This window comes from Cebus imitator, unplaced genomic scaffold, assembly GCF_001604975.1.
Source record: "Cebus imitator isolate Cc_AM_T3 unplaced genomic scaffold, Cebus_imitator-1.0 Scaffold81, whole genome shotgun sequence".
NCBI classification, from domain to species: domain Eukaryota; kingdom Metazoa; phylum Chordata; class Mammalia; order Primates; family Cebidae; genus Cebus; species Cebus imitator.
This window is the reverse complement of record NW_016107396.1, coordinates 5193516-5215083: the sequence shown is the minus strand read 5'-3', so window position 1 is coordinate 5215083 and position 21568 is coordinate 5193516. Positions and strand designations below refer to the sequence as shown.

General features: G+C 37.6%; 1 protein-coding gene across 7 annotated transcripts in view; it reads right to left on the bottom strand.

Annotated features, from left to right (window-relative positions):
- Positions 1 to 152: 152 nt before the first annotated feature.
- ECHDC1 (ethylmalonyl-CoA decarboxylase 1) overlaps positions 153 to 21568 on the bottom strand; it is a 53230-nt gene continuing 31814 nt past the window's right edge. For all 7 annotated transcript variants that reach the window (XM_037740241.1, XM_017533322.2, XM_017533323.2 and 4 more), the window contains one exon: positions 153 to 643. In XM_037740241.1, the coding sequence (XP_037596169.1) occupies positions 235 to 643 (409 nt within the window). In that variant the 3' untranslated portion in view covers positions 153 to 234. The remainder of the gene's footprint in view (positions 644 to 21568) is intronic.

Below are 21568 nucleotides of genomic sequence, written 5' to 3'. Positions count from 1 at the left end.
AAATTGACAGCAATAAGTTTTAAGCCAAAAGTGTATATTTTAACTAAATGTTCCAGATTACACAGTAAATATCCAAGTGAGTAACTGGTAAGAAATAAGGTGAATGAGTTCAATATTCAAAAGATGTCTGCATATTAATAGTAGCCTTCAAAGTAATTCTGATATTCATATTTATTATTTATTACATATTAGTTACTGGAGCTTTACTTGGAATACATCCACACGAAAAGCAAGTTATTTATTAAATTTTCCTTTCTTAGCAATAGCCTCTAAATTTGCAGGTCCACCCCAAACTGTTCCTAAAAGATCTCTTTCATTCTGTAATGCTTCCTCCAAATATAGCTCTCTGCCTGAAGAAACAGATTTCTTCAAAGCTCTAATTACTTCTGGTGGCCCTTGGATAAATTGCCTTAGCCATTCTTGTGCCTCTTCTAGAGATTTAGCTTCATCTGAAGACTGCAAGACCTCTTCAACCATTCCTATGTTTAGAGCGTTTTTTGAATCCAGTTTAAGGGCCCCACTCAACACTTTGAGAGCTTGTCTACTTCCGATTATTTCAACTAGCCGAGTGGTGCCACCCCAGCTTGGTATTATGCCCATCTCTTTGTGAACGAATCTGATCTTACCCTCTGGAGTCATTAACCTGTAAAAGAGAAAAGAAAAACTTAATTGTAACTCTCTCTCTGTGTATATATATTCTGTAATCAAAGTACTACCCATTCATGATCTAATGTGAAATCTCCATAGATCTTTATAGGTATATATATTAAAACGGAATGTTTGAAAAATATGGCTGTTTCATCTAAAATTTAATTTACTAATAGTATTTAACACTCCCCTTGAAAACAATAACATTTTTTGTTATACTTGTTTACGCTTTGCGAACAAGAACCTACTCTTTGTTTAGAAATGCCCAAGTTTTTTTAAGTGAGTGGTGACCTAATGAGATGATCTGGATTAAGTGAAAGTATGGGAGTAGGAAATATTAGGTTCATACTGTGAAAAACAAACCAAAAAAAGCATAGTAAGTTAACGTTCTCAGTAGTCCTTAGGGGAAAATAAAACTTTTTAAATACAGCATCTATTCAGCAAATATTTACTGAGAACTACCAGTGCCAGATGGTGGTCTAGGTGCTGAGACTACAGGAATGACCAAAATAAAATACTTGTGCTTAGGAGCACAATAAATAAAATCCTTGTTTCCAGTTTAGAGAGAAAGGCACTAAACCATATAAAGTCAGTGGCAATGACTGCTTTATGGCAAAAAAAAAAAAAAAAAGAGGCAAGAGACTAATGAATTGAGGATATGTGTGCTGGGAGTGTGCTATCTTGGATGAAGAAGGACTTTTAATATTTGAGCAGCTTCCTGAGGAAGTGAGCAATGCAAAAATCTGAAAAAGTGTTCCAGGAAGAAGGAATTGCAAGTGCAAAAGTCTTGAGGTAGAACTGCTTAGTATCTCTGGGGACGAGTGCAGTGTAACTGGAACATGGGGGATAAAATGAGAAGTAGTTTGGATTTTATTAATTTTTACATTTGAAGTTATTTAGAGGACGTCAACCAAGGGATTAGCATCTGACATTTTACAAGGGTTGCTCTAGTTACCATATGCATGAAGCATTTCATAGCTCTTATACCAGTTGTTTAAGGAACTGGTGATATAGCTACTGCAGAGCTAGGATTTAAACCCAGGCAGTTTGGCTTCAATGTCTTCACGGTACACGTAATAGTTAAGACAAGGTAAAAGCAGAGATACCAGTACCAGTAAGAAAGTTATTGATAGTGGCTTAGATTAGACTGACAGCAGTGACTCCCTAACAGGTTTGTTTTCCCCAATCATGGGATTTTTATGAATAGGATTAATAAGGAAAGTATAACAAGGGGAGTTAACACAAGAAATTGGTGGGCATAGCAAAAGGCTTCACATTTGTCAGCTCAACAGACACTGAGTAAAGCTACATGATTTAGGAAATGATGCCCATGAGTTTTATTTTTACTGCATGCTTCAAGAAGCTTTCACTGAATCAAATTACTCATTACAAAAAAGACCTTTAGTTGGTTTGGCTTAACAACATGTTAAATATTCAATTGCAGGTGATTTGGTTCTATTAGCACTGAGAACAACAAACTCAGTCTTTGACCCTAGAGAATTGTGACGAATGCCCATTTATTAACTCACTGGGAAACTTTATCTTCAGTTGTGAATTTCTACAAGGGAAAATATGCCTCAATCATGAACAACTGCTTCTAGAGGCAAATAGGTATGAAAAATAATAGTTTTCAAGAAATAATTTAAAATTGGGAGGAAGAAAGAACAAGCTTTACAAAAATGAATTTATCAATATTGTAAGAGGAATACTGCCTTGTTAAACAGAAAACAATGTCAAAACAAACAGATATTACAGAAATGTCTAATATTCTTAGGAGTGTTGTCAATATTGAACCCAATCCTATAAAGCTTTTCATATAATACATTAAATATGTAACTTCTGAATTAAATCCTGGAATTGGTTCAGAGCTCTGCCTATAATGGAGTAAAGGGGCTATGCCAGGAATAAATTCATTCAGAATTAGCTGAACATAAAAACTGGCTAAAGTCCTAGATGTTGGAATAATGTAAATAAGCTTATGACAACGAAAGTTATTACCTATGTAAGCACATTCATATTTGGAATTATTTGCCTCTAAAGAAAATATCTCTGGTGAAGTTTTCCATTTGCCTTATTTTATAAGGTAAGGGTGTCTTTTGGAATCATATTTTACAACTCTAACAAATCTTGAGGTAATCTTTGTAAAAAATACCTTTTGTGATCAAAATCTAACATCCATTCTTTGCTGACATACATTAAATATATATTAAATATGACCAAAACATTCATTGGTGGCAAAAGAACACAGTAGTGTCCTCTAACAATAAACAGAGCATTCAGATCGCAAACTTTCACAAGACTCTTTTAACCTAAAAAAGTTTGTAACTATAAAATGTAAAATGCTAAAAAAACCTAATTTAAGAAGACATTAGTATATTATCAACAAGATATATTCAAACACAGTTTCCTGATAGACCCTATAGGATTATACACTAATTCCTTCTAGAGTTTAGATGCAGTTACCTGGTAATATAATTTATTGCAAGGGATAATCTATGTAGAGTAATGGAAGACTTAGCTCTTACAATTTTGAAGACTTATGACAGACTCAATTTATAAAACCATATTAAACTCACTTATTTTGACAAGTAAAATATGATAAGTGTCTTCTCACTGTTAAGTAGAATAATCATTATTGGCAATGTTTAAAATTTCCTCTGACATCCTGTGGCAAAGAGATGAGTTTAATCAAATGTGGATACACTTCATATTACTGTTTGAATGTTCTAGGAAAAACTACTCATAACTGGGCAAAGAGTTTCACTTTTGAGAGCGATACAAAGTCAAGTGTTGTGATACCAGGAAGAACTGTTCAATTAGTTACTACTTTTTGATAAGTTACCTATGAGTTTCAGGTCTTTGAACAAATGTATTCAAGAACGTTCTAAAAAGAAATTACCAAACTTTACTAAAATAGGAACTTTTTAGTGGAAAAGTTGCAAAAAACAGCCTTTTTTGAAATGTTGATTATTAAAGCAAGGTACTTCCAGTAAATTATGTGATGAAGGATGGAAATATAAATAAATGAAATGGAAGAGTGTACAGCTTTGATGTGAAGTGCATAGACTCAGAAGCCAGACTGCTGGGCTTGAAATCCTAGCATGGCCACTAGACTGGCTACATACCATACATTGTAAAATAAGCAAAGGCAAAAGAAACATGGTACATAGGAGAGGAAGATTCATCTCTAGACCTTAGGAAGTTACTTAACATCTCTGGGTCTCAGCTTGCTTACATGTAGATAAAAAAATAGTACTTATGCCATAGAATTATGAGTATTACATGAGTTAATATATGATAGATAGGTTCTTTGAACATATATACTCCACAATTACATATATACTCCACAATTCTTTTATAGAGTGTGTCTGTATGTTTAAAAAAAATCCGTGTGAAATTGCCTCAAACACATCTACAAGAGAATACAGTATTACCTACTTTTATTTGGAAATATAAAAGTTGTATATATTTTATAGTCTCATAATGAATTCTATGTATACTTGCTTTTATTTACTATTAAGTTGGTGGTATTGACAGGTCAGTAAAAATAATAGTAGTGTTTCTGCTAGTGAAGTAGTATAAAGTTGTCTCCTGGACTAAAATCAGATAATGTCTAAAGTATTCAAAGTAAGAGCTATACTCACACTGTATACACAGCAAATACTCTTTTTCCTCGATGCTGGTTATATAAATGGAGACCACAAGACATACTCAATTTTTATATTGCCAAATAAAGTTAGAAACAATGCTATATTTTACTACAGATATGGTTGAAGTAGAAGATTCCAAGCTGATCTTTTAAAAAAGAGATAAGACACTTATCCCTCTAAGATTTCTTAAAGAGAACTGTGTAATACAAGTAACAATATAAATACATTGAAATTTTTAAGAAAAGCATTGATGTTACAAAATTAACATGATGTTATACATTTAAAGTTTGGAATCACGAATTTAAATATAAATAAGCTTTAGTGTAGGGCTAGAAACTGCTAGTCGTTTTACATTGCATAAAAGGCCAGAGACAACAAAGCAAACTTGTTCACCTGGGGAAATATAGAAAATTATACAATTAGCAACAGCATCTCTGACCACAAAGAATACTTTAAAATTATGCCTCTAACATAAACTTACTTGTTCGCACATATACTTTCCTGGCACCTTCTCCCTTTTGCTTTCTACCATCTAAAACATCACAGAACTATGAAAAAAAGAACCCAAAAATGCTCTCTATAATCCCACTTTTCTGATTTCCAAGTCTCAGATGATTGGCTTCATAAGTTTCGATTCATTTTATGCAAAGAGACTGCTTCAGTAAGAAGGTATATAGTTGAATGTATGAAAATTTGTGTGTGTGTGTGTGTGTGTGTGTGTGTGTGTGTGGCTGTGGGAGGAGCAGACATAAAAATGTTTTGTTATATTCAAGTCTGATTTTAATATTCAGCAATCCTAGCATGATCAGAGGTAGATTTTCTTGATGTCACAGCTCTAAAGGAAGAACTTCCGAGTAAGGCAGCAACTACAGAACAAAGCAACATGGGCAATGTGACTGCTTCCTGAGGTGGACATCTCCTATTCAGAGTAAAGGTACTTCCAAATCAAAAATGGGATTTGTTATTTTTGAGCGAGAGGGGGATGGAATTGTGTGTGTGCATGCATTTATTTGTGTATGTGCACATGTGTGTAATATTGTGCTTTATTTATATAAAGCCAGTGTGTTTTTAATTTGTCTGAGATGGAATCTGCAGTGGCACGATCTCAGTTCACTGCAACCTCCACCTCCCGAGTTCAAGCAATTCTCCTGCCTCAGCCTTCCAAGTAGCTGGGATTACAGGTGTGCCACTATGCCCAGCTAACTTTTGTATTTTTAGTAGACACCAGGTTTCACCATGTTGGCCAGGCTGGTCTCAAATTCCTGACCTCAGGTGATCTACCCGCCTTGGCCTCCCAAAGTGCAAAGGGCTACCTTGTAAGTTCCCTTGGGATAAGCATGTTTACAGCTCTCTTTCTTTGTAATATACTTTGCACTAATGGGTAGCAGCTGGAAATGCTAATACTTTGGCTGAGGGTTACTTATATTCATGAAAACAGCGTTAGAGATTGAAAACAAATTAGATAGGCAGGCTTTAAATTGGATAGTTGAGAATTTTATTTCACTAGGGAGATAAAGGAATAAAAATGTGCTTTTCATTTGGTGCATACACAGCTCAATACCCCAAAGGAGAAATGGGAAAAGAAAATGCAGACAATTCATACACACATAAATCAACGAATATATGAATATTTATGCATCACCAAAAATCTCTCAAAATGCAAATAAAATTTAAATATAATTGTTTATCAAAATTATAAAAGATATCTTAAAAGACTATACTCATTATAAGAAAGATGCTCTCAAACAAACACTTATTTTCTGCTGGTGGTAATATAAACTGGTAGAATCTTTCCTAGAAGACAATGTGGCAATTATCAAAAGCCTTGAGCACTGCATATCCTTTGATTAAGTACTTGTGCTACTTACATGATTTATTTTCAGGAAATAATCTGAAATGTGGATAAAGCCTTTTGCATAAGGTAACTATCACAACATTAATCATTTTAGAGAAAAATTGGAAACAACAGACCAACAGAAAATCTATCAACAGACCTAACTAGAAGTAGAAATCTAGTAGTGATCAGGTGTTACCTCAAATCACTGGAACACAGAAGGCTTTCTAAAACAGCGTCAGGACAAATAGCCATTTGGAAAAAAGATAAAATAAGATCCATCATCCATACGATACATGAAAATAAGCTCAGAAATAATTAGATACATGAATGTAAAACACAAAACCATTCAAGTACCAGAAGAAACACGCATGAACTTCTGTATAACCTTGGTATATGGAAAGGCTTTTAAACTTCCACTTGAAATCCACACACAATTTTTAAAAAGATTGATACATATGACTACATTTTTTTTTAAAAAGGCTTGCATGGCAAAAAAGAAAACAAAAAACAAGCACAGTCAAAAGACAAGCTGAGCAAATATGTGCAAAACATATCATAGATAATGACATCCCTAGTACTTGAAGAACTTTTAAAAATTGAGGAAAAAAACAAATATCCTATTGAGAAATAAGCAAAATATGAATAGATAATTTACCAAAAAATTTTAAATGGTCCTTAAGACATGTGAAATTATGATCAACTTCACTTTAACAGAAATGGGCTGTGCAGTGGCTCATGCCTGTAATCCTGGCACTTTAGGAGGCTGAGGCAGGTGGATCACTTGAACTCACAAGTTTGAGAGCAGTCTGGGCAACATGAGGAAACCCTGTCTCTACAAAAAATACAAAAATTTGCCAAGTGTGGTGGTGCATGCCCACAGTCCCAGTTACTCAGTTACTGGGAAGATGATTTGAGCCCTAGAGGCAGTGGTTACAGTGAGCAGTGATCACACCATTACACAGCCCGGGTGAGAGAGTGAGACCTTGCCTCAAAAAAAATAAAATAAAAAATAAATGCATATTAAAACTATGCTGAAATACTGTTCCTTACCCATGAAGTTGGCAAATTCAAAAGCTTAGTAGGCTCTGTTGACAAGGCTAAGTGAAACAGACTAGAGGGAACGCAAGACTTGTGTATCTCCTATGGAAGAAAACTTGGCAATAATAAATATTCATTAACTCATTAATATTTACTTTTGATTCAGCAATCCTGTTTCTAGCGTTTATCCTTAATATATGCCACTAGTAATACTAAAAAGTATATATAAAAGTTATTCACTACAACATTCTAACATATTCGAGACATAAAATAAGGCTGGAAAGAAAGAAAAAAATTAAAACTGGATGCAAAAACTAAACGAAGCAGGGTATTTTCTTTTTTATTGCATTTTAGGTTTTGGGGTACATGTGAAGAACATGCAAGATTGTTGCATAGGTACACACATGGCAGTGTGATTTGCTGCCTTTCTCCCCATGCTATCTCTCCCCAACTCCCCACCCCTCGCTATCCCTCCCCTATTTCCTCCCAACAGACCCCAGTGTGTGATGCTCCCCTCCCTGTGTCCATGCGTTCTCATTGTTCAACACCCGCCTATGAGTGAGAACATTCGGTGCTTGATTTTCTGTTCTTGTGTCAGTTTGCTGAGAATGATGGTTTCCAGGTTCATCCATGTCCCTACAAAGGACACGAACTCATCATTTTTGATGGCTGCATAATATTCTATGGTGTGCCTCATTTTCCCTGTCCAGTCTATCATCGATGGGCATTTGGGTTAGTTCCAGGTCTTTGCTATAGTAAACTGTGAAGCAACGTATTTTCAAATGAAATCACACTGAGGGAGAAGAAAAGGAAAAATCAGGCAGAAAGCTAAGACTAGTCCTTGAAGAAACAGCCTGAAAAATCACAGCAACAGCCACAAATAGAGTGGCCTGGATAAAAACCAAACTTCAACTGCACTGATAAGAAAGCAAGGCCCAACAGAGAAGCCTTATTTCTTTGTGTGATTAATGGGCTCCCAGGAAAAAGTTTCCTCCTCTTTTCAGGCATAGACATGGTGGGCTCCATGGAAACTTGCACAGGGATGGGGGTGGGCCTATCTGAAACAGACCCGCAGTTACACAAACAAGAGAAGCGGCACTTCGTGCTTACCCATGACATACCCACAGCTGCACAGATAAGGAGAGTTACACAAATAGCTGCAGAGATGAGGGGCGTTTCTTACAAAAGCTTTTGGATTCAACTAAAAACAGCAATCCACTCAGGCCCCCTCTCCACTGTGAAGAGCTTTCTTCTTTTGCTTATTAAACTTTCACTCCAACTTCCCCATTGTGTCCATGCTCCTTAATTTTCTTGATTCTGAGACAAGGAGCTCGGATAACACCTCAGACAACAGACCACTGACACAAGACCATTTCAACATCAAAGAAGGAAAAACAGCAAAAACAACAGTGAACTCATGTAAGTAACTTTTGGACACAATACAATACTTTATTTACCCTTAGTCTGGGTGAAAAGAATATATGATACACAAAAATAAAACACAATAGCAAAATGTTAAAAATTGTTGGATCTGAGTGAATGGCATAGGGAAATTATTTGTATCACTCATGCCTTTTCTGCAAGTTTGTAATTATTTCAAAATTTTAAAATACAATTCCAGTTTCCAATTGGATATCAATAGTAAAATATTAAATATTAGACATAATTAAAATGTGTACATGCTTTTTTTTTTTTTTTTTGCCAAAAGTTGATGCCAAAAGCCAAGCAGTGTGAGTTTGTCATTTTCTATTTTCTAGGGAAGTTTTGAGAGATTTTTCTCTTTTCCCATGTTTTTAGAATAACTGGAATTAGAAAGCAGAGTCAAGGAATGAGTGTTTTAAGTACTTCCTGAAGCACATTCTGAAACAGTGAGCTTTAAACCAAGTTAACCATCCATAATACAGGAATAATTATGTTTAAAACAGTGTCTGTATCAGAGAACCCTTTATAAATTAGGAATATAGTCATGCGCTGAATAACAGCATTTCAGTCAACAACGGACTATATGACAGTGGTCCCATAAGAGTATAATGGGGCTGAAAAATTCCTATAGCCTGGTGATATCATAGCCATTGCAACGTCATAGAACAATGTATTACATTTTTGTGGTGATGCTGGTATAAACAAACTGCACTGCTAGCTGTACGAAAGTACAGCACATACAATGATGTACATTACATAATACTTGATAATGACCATGTTAATGGTTCAGATATTTACTATACTTATTTTTTTTTTTTTTTAAGAAAGTGTCTCACTATCACCCAGGCTGGAATGTAGTGGTGCCATATGGCTCAATACAGCCTTGACCTGACCTCAAGTGATCCTCCTGCCTCATCAAACCCTAGTAGCTGGGACTATAGGCATGTGCCACCATGCCTGGCTAATTTTTGTATTTTTTTGTGTCTCACTATGTTGCCCAGGCTGGTCTTGAATTACTGAGCTCAAGCAATCCTCCCACCTTGACCTTCCAAAGTGTTGGGATTACAGGCATAGGCCACCATACCCAGCCTATGCTTTTTATTATTATTTTAGAGTGTACTTCTTTTACTTTTGTATATATAAAATTAAGTGTAAAACAGCCTCAGGCAGGTCCTTCAGGAGGAATTCCAGAAGACAGCATTATCATCATGCAAGATGACAGCTCCATGCATGTTACTGCTGCTGAAGATCTTCCAGTGGGATAAGATTGGCAGGGGGCAGGGGGTGGGGGGGTGGGGATGATATGGATAATTCTGACTCTTTGTAGGCCTAGGCTAATGTGTGTGTTTGTTTTAGTTTTTAATTAAAAAGAAAGCACACTTTAAAAAGGTGAATAAAATCAAAATAGAAAAAGCTTATAGAATAAGGATATAAAAAAAGAAAATACTTTTGTACAGCTGTACAATGTGTTTGTGTAATACATGAAGTGCTATTACAAAAAAATCAAAAATGTTTTTTAAATTAAAAAGCTTATATAGTACAAAAGTTACAGTAAATGCTGATAATGCTGTCTTCTGGAATTTCTTCTGAAGGACCTGCCTCAGGCTGTTTATATTTAATTTTCTATATATAAAAGTAAAAGGAGTACACTCTAAGGTTAATTTATTTTTGAAGAAAGGAAAATACTTTTTATAAATTGAGCGTAGCCTATAAAGTGTATAGCAGTGTACGTAATGTCCTAGGCCCTCACATTCACTCACTACTCACTCACTCACTCACCCAGAGCGACTTTCAGTCGCAACCTCCATTCACTGTTAAGTGCCCTATATAAACATTCATTTTTTAAATCTTTTATACCGTATTTTTACTGTACCTTTTCTGTTTAGATACACAAATACTCACCACTGTGTTACAACTGCCCACAGTATTCAATACAGTAACAGGCTTTACAGGTTTGTAGCCTAGGAGCAAAAAGTTATACCATATAGCCGAGGTATATAGTAAGCTGTGCCCTAGATGGTATCATTAGGTTTGTTTAACTACATACTATGATGTCTGCACAACAACAAAATTGCCTAATGACACACTTCTCATAATGTGTTCCTATCATTAAGCAATGCATGACTGTATATGGGAGCCATTACTGTTTTCTAAAAAGTAACTAAACGAATTTTTAAAAATAAAAATACAGTTTACAAAGTTAACTTAGAATAACAAAGTTATCACTTTTCACTGGCAATCAAATCGAAATATAAAAGTTATCAACAACTCTGACAATTATATTTCCTATGCCAAGCCCATATGTGATCGGTAGATTGGCTCTGAAAAGACGACCTAATTCCTGGGAACTGTGCATGTGTTACCATCCATGACAAGACAGACTTTACAGATGTAACTAAAGTTACAAGCTTAAAATAGGAAAATTATCCTGGATTATCTGAGTGGGCACAATCTAATCATGAGAACACTTAAAAGCAGAGAAATTTTTCCAGCTATAGTCAGAGAAATCCAGCATGAGGATAAATAAGAGAGATTCAAAGTATGAAAGGAACTTGACTCATGACTGCTGGAGGAGCCACATGGAAAGCATGAGAAGGAATTCAGAACGCCTCTAGGAGCAAAGACTCACCCCCCAGCTGGCAGCAAGGAAACAGGGACTTCAGTCCTTCAAGCGCATGAAACAATTGGAGCCTGGATGAACCTGGGACTGAATCCTCTCCTAGAGTCTTCAGAACCCACTCCAACTGACACTTAGATTTTGGTGTCATGAGACAAGGTTTATAAAAATCAGCTGAGCCCAGCTGGACTTCAGACCTATACATCTGTGAGATAATAATATGTTGCTTTAAGCCACAAAATTTGTAGTAGTTTATTCTAGCAGCAATGGAAACTACTACTACACGTATAAACATGTTCTTAATTTGTATTTCAATCTAAATATCTTTATCAAGGTGGATTAAAAAGGAGAGGCCATATTATTTTATCATATTTCTAGCTTTTCATTTCTTCACATTGATTTTGTCACTAAAACAGAAGCCTAATACTTAACTAAATTCTAACTATTGAGAAATACCAATTTTTAATTCATGTTAGTCTTTTGCTTTTAAAAATATTTTTTAAAGGCTGGGTGCAGTGGCTCACCCCTGTAATCCCAACACTTTGGGAGGCCAAGGCAGGTGGATCATCTAAGGTCAGGAGTTTAAGACCAGACTGGACAACACGGTGAAACCCTGTCTCAACTACAAATACAAAAAAAATTAGCTGGGCATGGTGGTGGGCACCTGTAATCCCAGGTACTTTGGGAGGCTGAGGTAGGAGAATTGCTTGAACCCAGGAGGCGGAGGTTTCAGTGAGCCAATCGCGCCACTGCACTCCAGCCTGGGTGACAACAGCGAAACTCTATCTTAAAAAAAAAATGTTGTTTTTTTTTTAAAGCCATTTTCTATTGGAATATTTTACATGAAAAGTATGACTCAACTCAGGGTCTAACTATGCAAAGTAGAACTGAGTGTTTCTGACTTACACATTCATTACATCTATTATCAGCTGGTGTTCACAGGGTTTTGGGGGAAGGAGACGATGTTAGAATGCTACGTGAGTTCATTTCTTTTATATAGTCATATTAAGTGTAGTGTATCTCCATCTGCTGAAGTACTTTCATCGGCAAGGACGAAAATGTCATTTGAGTGAATTCCTGGCAATTCTCAAAGGTAAGAAAGTTAAACAAGCTAAAAGGGCCAACACGTATAAAGAAGGAAATTATCTTTTTAGCAAATGCTATGAAAACTTTTGGTGTTTTCTTAGAACAAACAGACATTCTTAGGAAATAATTAAAACAATCTGTCATAGAAAACAACTGATGAGGTATTGATAAAATTGAGGGGAAAAAGTCAGCTAGAGGAACCTGTACTGTGTCACTTCCTGGAAACTGGGACTAGTAATGCAGTTTATTCAGTATGCAATCCTCTCTATTAGTCACTAACACTTAAGAACTGTAGTTGCTTTTGGTACGTGGGTTTTTAAGGGGCTGAGTAGCCTAGGATAGACCTTGTCACATTTCTCTGATCAAGGATCAATTTCTTCTTCATTTCTTAAAAAATCTTTCTAATTGATTGCAGACAAAGAATTTTGTAAATTATAACAAAAAACATACTACTAGAAAAATGAAACAAAAAACCAAGACAGAAATTTTGTGAATGGCTGTGCCTAGCATTATGTGGGTGCTAAAATACATTTAATAAACAGACACCATTTTCAGAAAAGCTAGTCCAAAAATAAATAAGTTTTTAGTCAGAAGCTTCTCAGCAAAGGCACCTTGCATATCCAGATACTGAGAGTGGCAGTACCCTCAGACATTCTGTAACAAATAAAGTTAAATATTTAATGAAGCTCTAGAATTCATTACATTTTCTTCAATAAGAGAATAACAGTAAGGCAATTTAGCAGTATTAAAGGGTTAAATAATCTCTGATTATTTTTCCTGCTACTTTGCTTTTTGTCCTAAACCCTAACTACATTTAAACACAGATGAGGGAATCAGTATGAAGGATGGTGCAAAAGTCTAACAAAGATGAACACTGGAATCTACGTTAGAGGTTTTTTACTTGTTCTAAATGACATCTAAAATGTCTTAATTTTCATTTTATTTTACATAGAGGATTTTTCACTGTGATAATGTATGCTTACATATAGCTTAAGTTTCTTTCTTTCTTTTTTTTTTTTTTTTTTTGTGCCGGGTTTTCCCTCTTGTTGCCCAGGCTGCAGTGCAATGGCGTGATCTAGGCTCACTCCAACCTCCACCTCCTGGGTTCCAGCCTCAGCCTCCTGAGTAGCTGGGATTACAGGCATGCACCACCACACCCGGCTAACTTTTGTATTTTTAGTAGAGACGAGGTTTCACCACATTGGCCAGGCTGGTCTCAAACTCCTGACCTCAGGTTATCCACTCACCTCGGCCTCCCAAAGTGCTGGGATTACAGGCCTGAGACACCGAGCCTGGCCTTAAAATTCTCTAATTATTTATTTAGCTATACATTTTATATTTATATATGTGTTGAAATTATATATTTCATAACTACCTATATTTCAGTGTAAAATGAGGAATGCATTTAATCCTTTTACACATAGAGCATTTCCTGTTTAGTCTTATATCAAACTTAAAGCCCATAACTGCTTCCTCCTCACAGAATAAAATGCAGTTATCAGCATTCTAATGCAATCTGCACTGATGACAGCAGAGGGCACTGTCATATAAAATAATCTTTTTTTATTGTGCATAAGAATTCTGCCTAATTACTGAAAATACTAGTTTTCAAGTGGCAATGATTTCTGAAAATTTTCTTATACACCAAAAAAACTGGAAAATCTCTATTTACGTGAGCATGAAGTGACATATTTTAATTGATGAAACTTGAGCCATAAATTATAAAAAAAAGGAAAATTAACATAAAATTTACTGTTTTTCATAGTTAGCATACTGTTTTCTCATATTATTTCTACTACTATATGATGCCATTTATATGAAGTCAAAAATATATATATTTATTATAGTATATTTAGCTTATAAAACTATAAAGGAAAGCAGGAAAGGGATTACCATAAAATTCAGGGTAACAGCCAAGTTGCAACAACAGGAAAGTTCTTGAAGGAAATTCAAAGTGCTAATCCAGTGAACACATGAATGATAAGGAAGCAAAACAGCCTTATTGCTAATATGAGGAAAGGTTTAGTGGCCTGGATATGAGAGCAAACCAGCCATGGCATTCCCTTAAGCTAAAGGCTAATCCAGAACAAGGCTCTAACTCTCTTCAACTCTGTAAGGGCTGAGAGAGGTAAGGAAGCTGCAGAAGCTGCAGGTAAGGAAGCTGCTGACACCAATAGAGGTTGGTTTATGAGGTATAAGGAAAGAAGTCAACTCCATAATATAAAGGTACAAAGTGAAGGAGTAAGGGGTAACATAGAAGCTGCAGCAAGTGATCAGAAGATCTAGCTAGAGTTATTGATAAAGGTGGCTACACTAGATAACAGATTTTCACTGCATATGAAACAACTTTCTTTTAGAAGGAGATGACATTTAGGACTTTCATGGGTAGAGAAGCGAAGTCAATGCCAGGCTTCAAAGTCTTAAAGAATAAGCTAACTCTCTTGCTAGGGGCTAGCACTGCTGATGTCCACATTGAAGCCAATGTTCATCTACCATTCTGAAAATCCTAGGTCCCTTAAGAATTGTTAGATCTATTCTACCTGTGCTCTACAAATGGACAATAAAGCCTGAATAATCTGCTAATATCTGCTAATAGCATGCCAAACTAAATATTTTAAGTTCACTGTTGAGACCTACTGCTCAGAAAAAAAGATTTCTTTCAAAATAGAACTGCTCGGCCGGGCGCGGTGGCTCAAGCCTGTAATCCCAGCTACTCAGGAGGCTGAGGAAGGAGAATTGCCTGAACCCAGGAAGCGGAGGTTGCGGTGAGCCGAGATCGCGCCATTGCACTCCAGCCTGGGTAACATGAGTGAAACTCCGTCTCAAAAAAAAAAATAAAATAAAATAAAAATAAAAACAAAATAGAACTGCTCATTGACAATGCACCTAGTGGCCCAAGAGTTCTGATGAAAAGGAGATTCATGTTTTTCCTGCTTGCTAACACATCAAGACAATATCCATTCTGCAGCCCATGGACTGAGTAGTAACACTGACTTTCAAGTTTTGTTACTTAAGAAATGTATTTTCTAAGGCTATATAGCTGCCATAGACAGTAAGTCCTCTGGTGGATCTCAGTGAAGTAAATTGAAAAGCTTCCAGAAAGGATTCACCATTCTAGATGCCATTAGGATCATTTGTGATTCAAGGGAGAAGGTGAAAATATCAACATTAACAGGAGTTTGGAAGAAGTTGACTCTGATAGAGGTGGAGCGATACCATGGAATACAAGGGTCCACTGATCATTCACCCTGCAAAGACAGCAATTTAACAACCATCTACATAGAAAAAGCACCTTCGGAAGAACCAAAAAAATCAGGTGAGCACTCATAGTACCTGGTTCTCACTTCATATCGCTGAAAAAGGCACTGAAGTGGTCAGAAAAACAGTCCTGAATCACTGACGTCACCCCATCCCTCACTCTCCCCTGGCAGCAGTGGTGTGGTGCAGATAGCATTGCCATGTGCTGGGGAGAGGGATGGCACAACAATTGTGAGGCATTCACTTAGTACTGCCCTGTTATAGCAGGGGGAAGAAAAAGCAGACAAAACTCGGCTGACATCTGCCCACGAAGGGAACATTTAAATCAGCACTAGCTGGAGGGGAACTGCAGATCCCATTGGTCCAAATGAGTTCTTGCAAGCTCTGCCACCATGAACTAAAGTGCTCTGCGGACTTGGATAAACTTGAAAGGCAGTCTAGGCCATGAGAGCTGCAACTCACAGGTGAGTCCTAGAGCTGAAATGGGTCCAGAACCAGTGGACTGGGGAACACATGACCTATTGAGACAAACACCAGGTTGGATAAGGGAGTGCTAGCATCACCCCTCCTCCAACCCCAGGCTGCTTGGCTTAGCTTACCGCTCCAAAAGAGACCCCTTCCTTCCACTTCAGGAAAGGAGAGGGAAAAGTGGGGAGGACTTTGTCTTGAATGTTAAATACCAGCACAGTCACGGCAAGACTGGGCAATGGTCAAAGCTCTGAAGTCCCCTTCCTAAGTCCTAGCTCCTAGACAACACATCTAGAAACACTCTGGGCCAGAAGGGAACCTGCTGCCTTGAAGGGAAGGACTCAGTCCTGGCAGGATTCATCATCTGCTAACTGAAGAGCCACTGGACCCTGAATAACCAGTAGCAATACCCAGGTACTATGTCAACAACTTGGGTAAGACTCTGAAACTTGCTGGCTTCAGTTGAGACCCAGCACATTCCCAGCTGTGACGGCTACAGGGAAAGGCTCCTTGTGCTTGAGAAAAGCAGAAGTAAAAAAGTAAAGAGGACTTTGTCTTGCCTCAAAGGTATCAGCTCAGCCACTCAGGGTAGGGGGGTAGAGCACCAATCAAGCTCTTGGGATCCTCAATGCCAGGCCTTGGCTCTTAAATGGCATTTCTGAACCTACCCTGGGCCAGAGGGGAGCCCACTGCTCTGAAGGGTGAGTCCTAGGCCAGGCAGAATTCACCACAAGCTGAATGAAGAGCTTTTGGGCCTTAAGGAAACATCAGTGATCATTTGGTAGTATTCCCTGTGAGCTAGTGGTGACAATAGCCATGGGGTGACACTCCTCCGCCTTTGGAAAGGGGAAAAAAGACTGGAAAGGACTACATCTTGTGGTTTGAGTTACAGCTCAGAAAAGTCAGAACACGAGCTAGACTTCTAAAGCTTTTGACTCTAGTGTCTGGCTCCCAGACAGCACCTCTAGACTTGTCCAGAGTCTAGGGGAAATCACCACCCTGCAGGGAAGACCACAGGCCCAGCTGGCTTTGTCACTTGCTGATTGTAGAGTCCCAATCCCTCTAGCGAACATAGGCTACCAGTAGCCAGTGGGTAGTTATGGAAGGCCTTGTTAGCTTTGGGTTTGACCCAGCACAGTCCTAGTGTAGCTGTGTCCCTAGGGGTGCTTGGTTCACTCCTCCCCCAGGGGGCTAAGTGAAGAGAAAGAGTAATTTCATTTGTTTGGAAGAAAGTAGGGGAAGAGAATAAGAGTCTCTGCCTGGTAATCCAGAGAATTTTTCTGGATCTTCTCCAAGACCATCAAGGCAGTATCTCCACAAGTCTGTAAGAACCACGGCATTACTGGGCTTCAGGTGCCCTCTAAAGCAGATACAGCTTACATCACAACACCTAAGTCCTTCTGAATATCTAGAAAGCCTTCCCAAGAAGGATGACTACAAACAAGATCAGACTGTGAAGACCTAATAAATACCTAATTCTTCAGTGCCCAGATACCAAAGAACATCTACAAGTATCAAGACCGCCTAGGAAAACATGTACCCACCAAAAGAACCAAAGAACCACAGACCAATCCTGGAAAAAGAGATGTGACTTTTCAGACAGAGAATTCAAAGTAGCAGTTTTGAGAAAACTCAAAGAAATTCGAGATAACACAGAGAAGGAATTCAGAATCCTATCAGATAAATTTAAGAAAAAGATTGAAATAAAAAGAACCAAGCAGAAATTCTAGAGCTGAAAAATGCAACTGAATCTTTTTATAGCAGAACTGATCTGGCAGAAGAATTAGTGAGCCTGATGACAGGTTATTTGAAAATACAGTCGGAGGAGGCAAAAGAGAAAAGATTTAAAAAGCATCCCTACAGGATCTAGAAAATAGTCTCTAAAGGGCAAATCTAAGAGTTATTGGCCTTAAAGAAGAGGTAGAGCAAGAGACAGGGTAGAAAGTTTATTCAAAAGAATAATAACAAAGAGCTTCCAAACCCTAGAGATAGATATCAACATCCAAGTAAAAGAAGGTTATAGAGCAGGAAAGCAGACTGAAACCAAACAAAGGTACCTCAAAGCATTTAATAAACTTCCAAAGGTCAAGGACTAAAAACATGAATAAAAAAAGGATCCTAAAAGCAGCAAGAAAAAAGAAACAAAAAACATACAGTTAAGTTCCAGTATGTCTAGCAAAAGATTTTTCAGTGAAAATCTTACAGGTCAGAAGAGAATGGCTGGACACATTTCAAGTGCCGAGGGAAAAACCTGTGTATGCTAGAATACTATATTTTGCAAAAATATCCTTCGACATGAAAGAGAAAGACTTACAGACAAATGCTAAGGGATTCAATCAATACCAGACCTGTCCTACAAGAAATATTAAAGAGAGCACTCTAATCAGAAAGAAAATGATGTCAATGTGGAATAAGAAATCATCTAAAGATACAAAACTCACTGGCAATAATAAGCATGCTGAATAACACAGAATATTAAAACACCACAACTGTGTCTTAAGTAGAAAGACTAAGTGATGAACTAATAAAAAATAACTATAATAACTTTTCAAGACATAGACAGTGCAACAAAATAACTAGAAACAACAAACAATTAAAAAGCAGGAGGATAAAGTTAAGGCATAAAGTTTTTATTATTTTCTTTTTGCATGTCTGTTTATCCAAACAGTGTTCAGTTGCTATCAGCTTAAAATAATAGGTTATAAGATAGCATTTGCAGCCTTATGTGGCTGTCTCTAATTCTTACAAATTGCTCCATGCATGAGGCCCTTCCTAATGGGCCCAATACCTTTTACGACTAATGAGTCCGGCTCGACACATCTACACACACAGACACATCCGATTGCTCTCCTCCCAATTCAAACCCATAAGCAAAAGCTTCCAAGGTTACAGAGAGCTACCTTCCAACGTGCCGATCTGGCACCCGTGGATGATCAGGCCATGCTTCCACCCAAAACGGGGTGGGCTACTTTCCCGGGTTCAATCTTACCAAATTCAGCGGTCCAGATTTCCCCAAATGCTCGTTCCTCCTCGGTATTCAGCCACTGGGTGGATCCGCACTGCAGGGCCTCCCTGCTCTGCTCTGGCGAGGCTTTTCTACCAGGCAAATACCTGCCCAGGAGCGCTCTCAGGATGCGTCACCCCAGCGAGCAGGAGTCCCCCTGCAGGGATGCTCCACAGGGCTAGGCAAACCACCTAAGAGAATTTTTCCCGCCGTGTGCCATCCCTCGCTTCCCGGCCAATGCACCAAAAATGTAGCAGGAGCGGCCTTGGGAAACAGATCTCTTGGACACTGAATACAGTAGGAAGGAGTTTATTCGGCGGGGACCAGGGTGGCATAGTTGCCTAACAGCCAAGCTCCCCTAACAAAGAAAGGTTCCTTCCTAATGGGCTTATACTTTAGATGTTACACGTGGAAGAATCTTAGGTTTACAGCTTAACATATGAAAAGGGTCTCAGTTTACAGTCTTAGGAATTACATATGAAAAGGGTTTCAGTTTACCGTTTTAGGGATTACATATGAAAAGAGTTTCAGTTTACAGTCTCAGGAATTACATATGAAAAGGGCTTCGGGCTTCAGTCTACAGTCTTAGGAATGAAAAGGGGAAGTTGATCTGAGATGCCTGGGTCTCCCTCTTCAGTGTGATTTCGGCTCACTGCAACCTCCACCTCCCAGGTTCAGGCAATTCTTTCCTGCCTCAGCCTCCTGAGTAGCTGGGACTACAAGCACGGGCCACCACACCCAGCTAATTTTTTTATTTTTAGTAGAGATGGGGTTTCACCATGTTGGCCAGGATGGTCTCGATCTCTTGACCTCATGAGCTGCCCACCTCAGCCTCCTCAAGTGCTGGGATTACAGGCTTGAGCCACTGAGACTGGCCACACATAACTTTAAAATGCACTGGGAAACCAAAAAATTCGTGTGGTTCACTTTATTGCGATATTAACTTTATAGGGGTGGTCTGGAGGAAACCAAACCAGTAATATCTCTGAGTTATGCCTGTACCAAGACAGTAGATTTAAACCCAATTATATCAATACAACACCATATATATATGGAGCAAACACTCCAATTAAAAGGCAGAAATTGTCATTCTGAATGAAAAAGCAAAACCCTACTATATGTTGTCTACTAGAATCTACTTTGAACAAGGCAGCCGAGTTAAAAATGAAAGGACAGAAAAAGATATACCACAGAAATGTTAGCCATAAGAAAACTGGGATGGCTGTATCAGAAAAAATAGATCTTGATTACATCCTGAACCAGAAAAAAAAAAATTCATATGATAACTGAAAATAATTGAATGAGGTCTACAGATTAGTTATAAATATCATATCAATGTTAATTTCCAAGTTGTGTAATTGCACTGTGGCTATATATAATACTAACATTTGGGGAAACTGAATGGTATATGGGAGTTATCGGTATGATTTCTGCAAGTTTTTCCTAAGTGTGTAGTTAGTGCAAATGAAAAGCTGAAAACATTTTTAAAATTCAAATTTCTGCTCTTCCAAAGATACTACTAAGAAAAAAACAAGTCACAGGAGAAGGTATTCTTTCTCCTAAGGCTGTGAATAGTATTTAGCATGTTAGTCAAATAGTGTATTTGACTACTATGAAGGAATTATATACAAAATATATAAATAGCTCCTACAGTTCAATAATAATAAGACAAATCAATTTTTTAAAGGGTCAAAGGATTTGAAACAACAAAGAAGAAGATATATCTAATGGTCAATAAACACAAGATGCTCAACACCAGTCACTGCGGAAATTCAAATCTGAAATCACAATGAGCTCTCACAATGGTTCCCACCCATCAAATGAGAAAATCTAAACAGCCTGACAGCACCACATGTTGGTACTCATGTGGTACAGCTGGAACTTTCTTCCATTGCTTATAAGAATAAAAATTATACAACCAACCTAGAAAATTTAAGAAACCAACTTATTTGCTTCTTGAGTTAAACATACACTTACCACATCACCCCAGCAATTCCACTCTTAGATTTTCACTCAAAAGGTATGATAACATATGCCCACACAAATATTTATACATGAATGTTCACAACAGCTTTATTTAGAATAGGCCAAAATCAGAAATAGCTCATGTGCCCATTAATGCATGAAACTTATTGTGCTATACAGGCATAGAAAGCAATGCTACTGAGGAATAAGATGAACAAACCATTAAAAAAATGCAAAAACACAGATAAATCTCAGATACAAACTGGAATATCCACACACTACTTTCCAACATTAAAAAGGTATAAAGTATTGATACATGGTACAACATGGATGACTCTCAACATAATCACACTGAATTAAAGAAGGCAGACATTTAAAAGTACCTACTTTATGAATGTATTCACGTAAAATTCTTTTTTAAAAATCTACTTTTAAGGCTGGGCACGGTGGCTCAAGCCCGTAATCCCAGCACTTTGGGAGGCCGAGGCAGGTGGATCACGAGGTCAAGAGATCGAGACCATCCTGGTCAACACGGTGAAACCCCGTCTCTACTAAAACTATAAAAAATTAGCTGG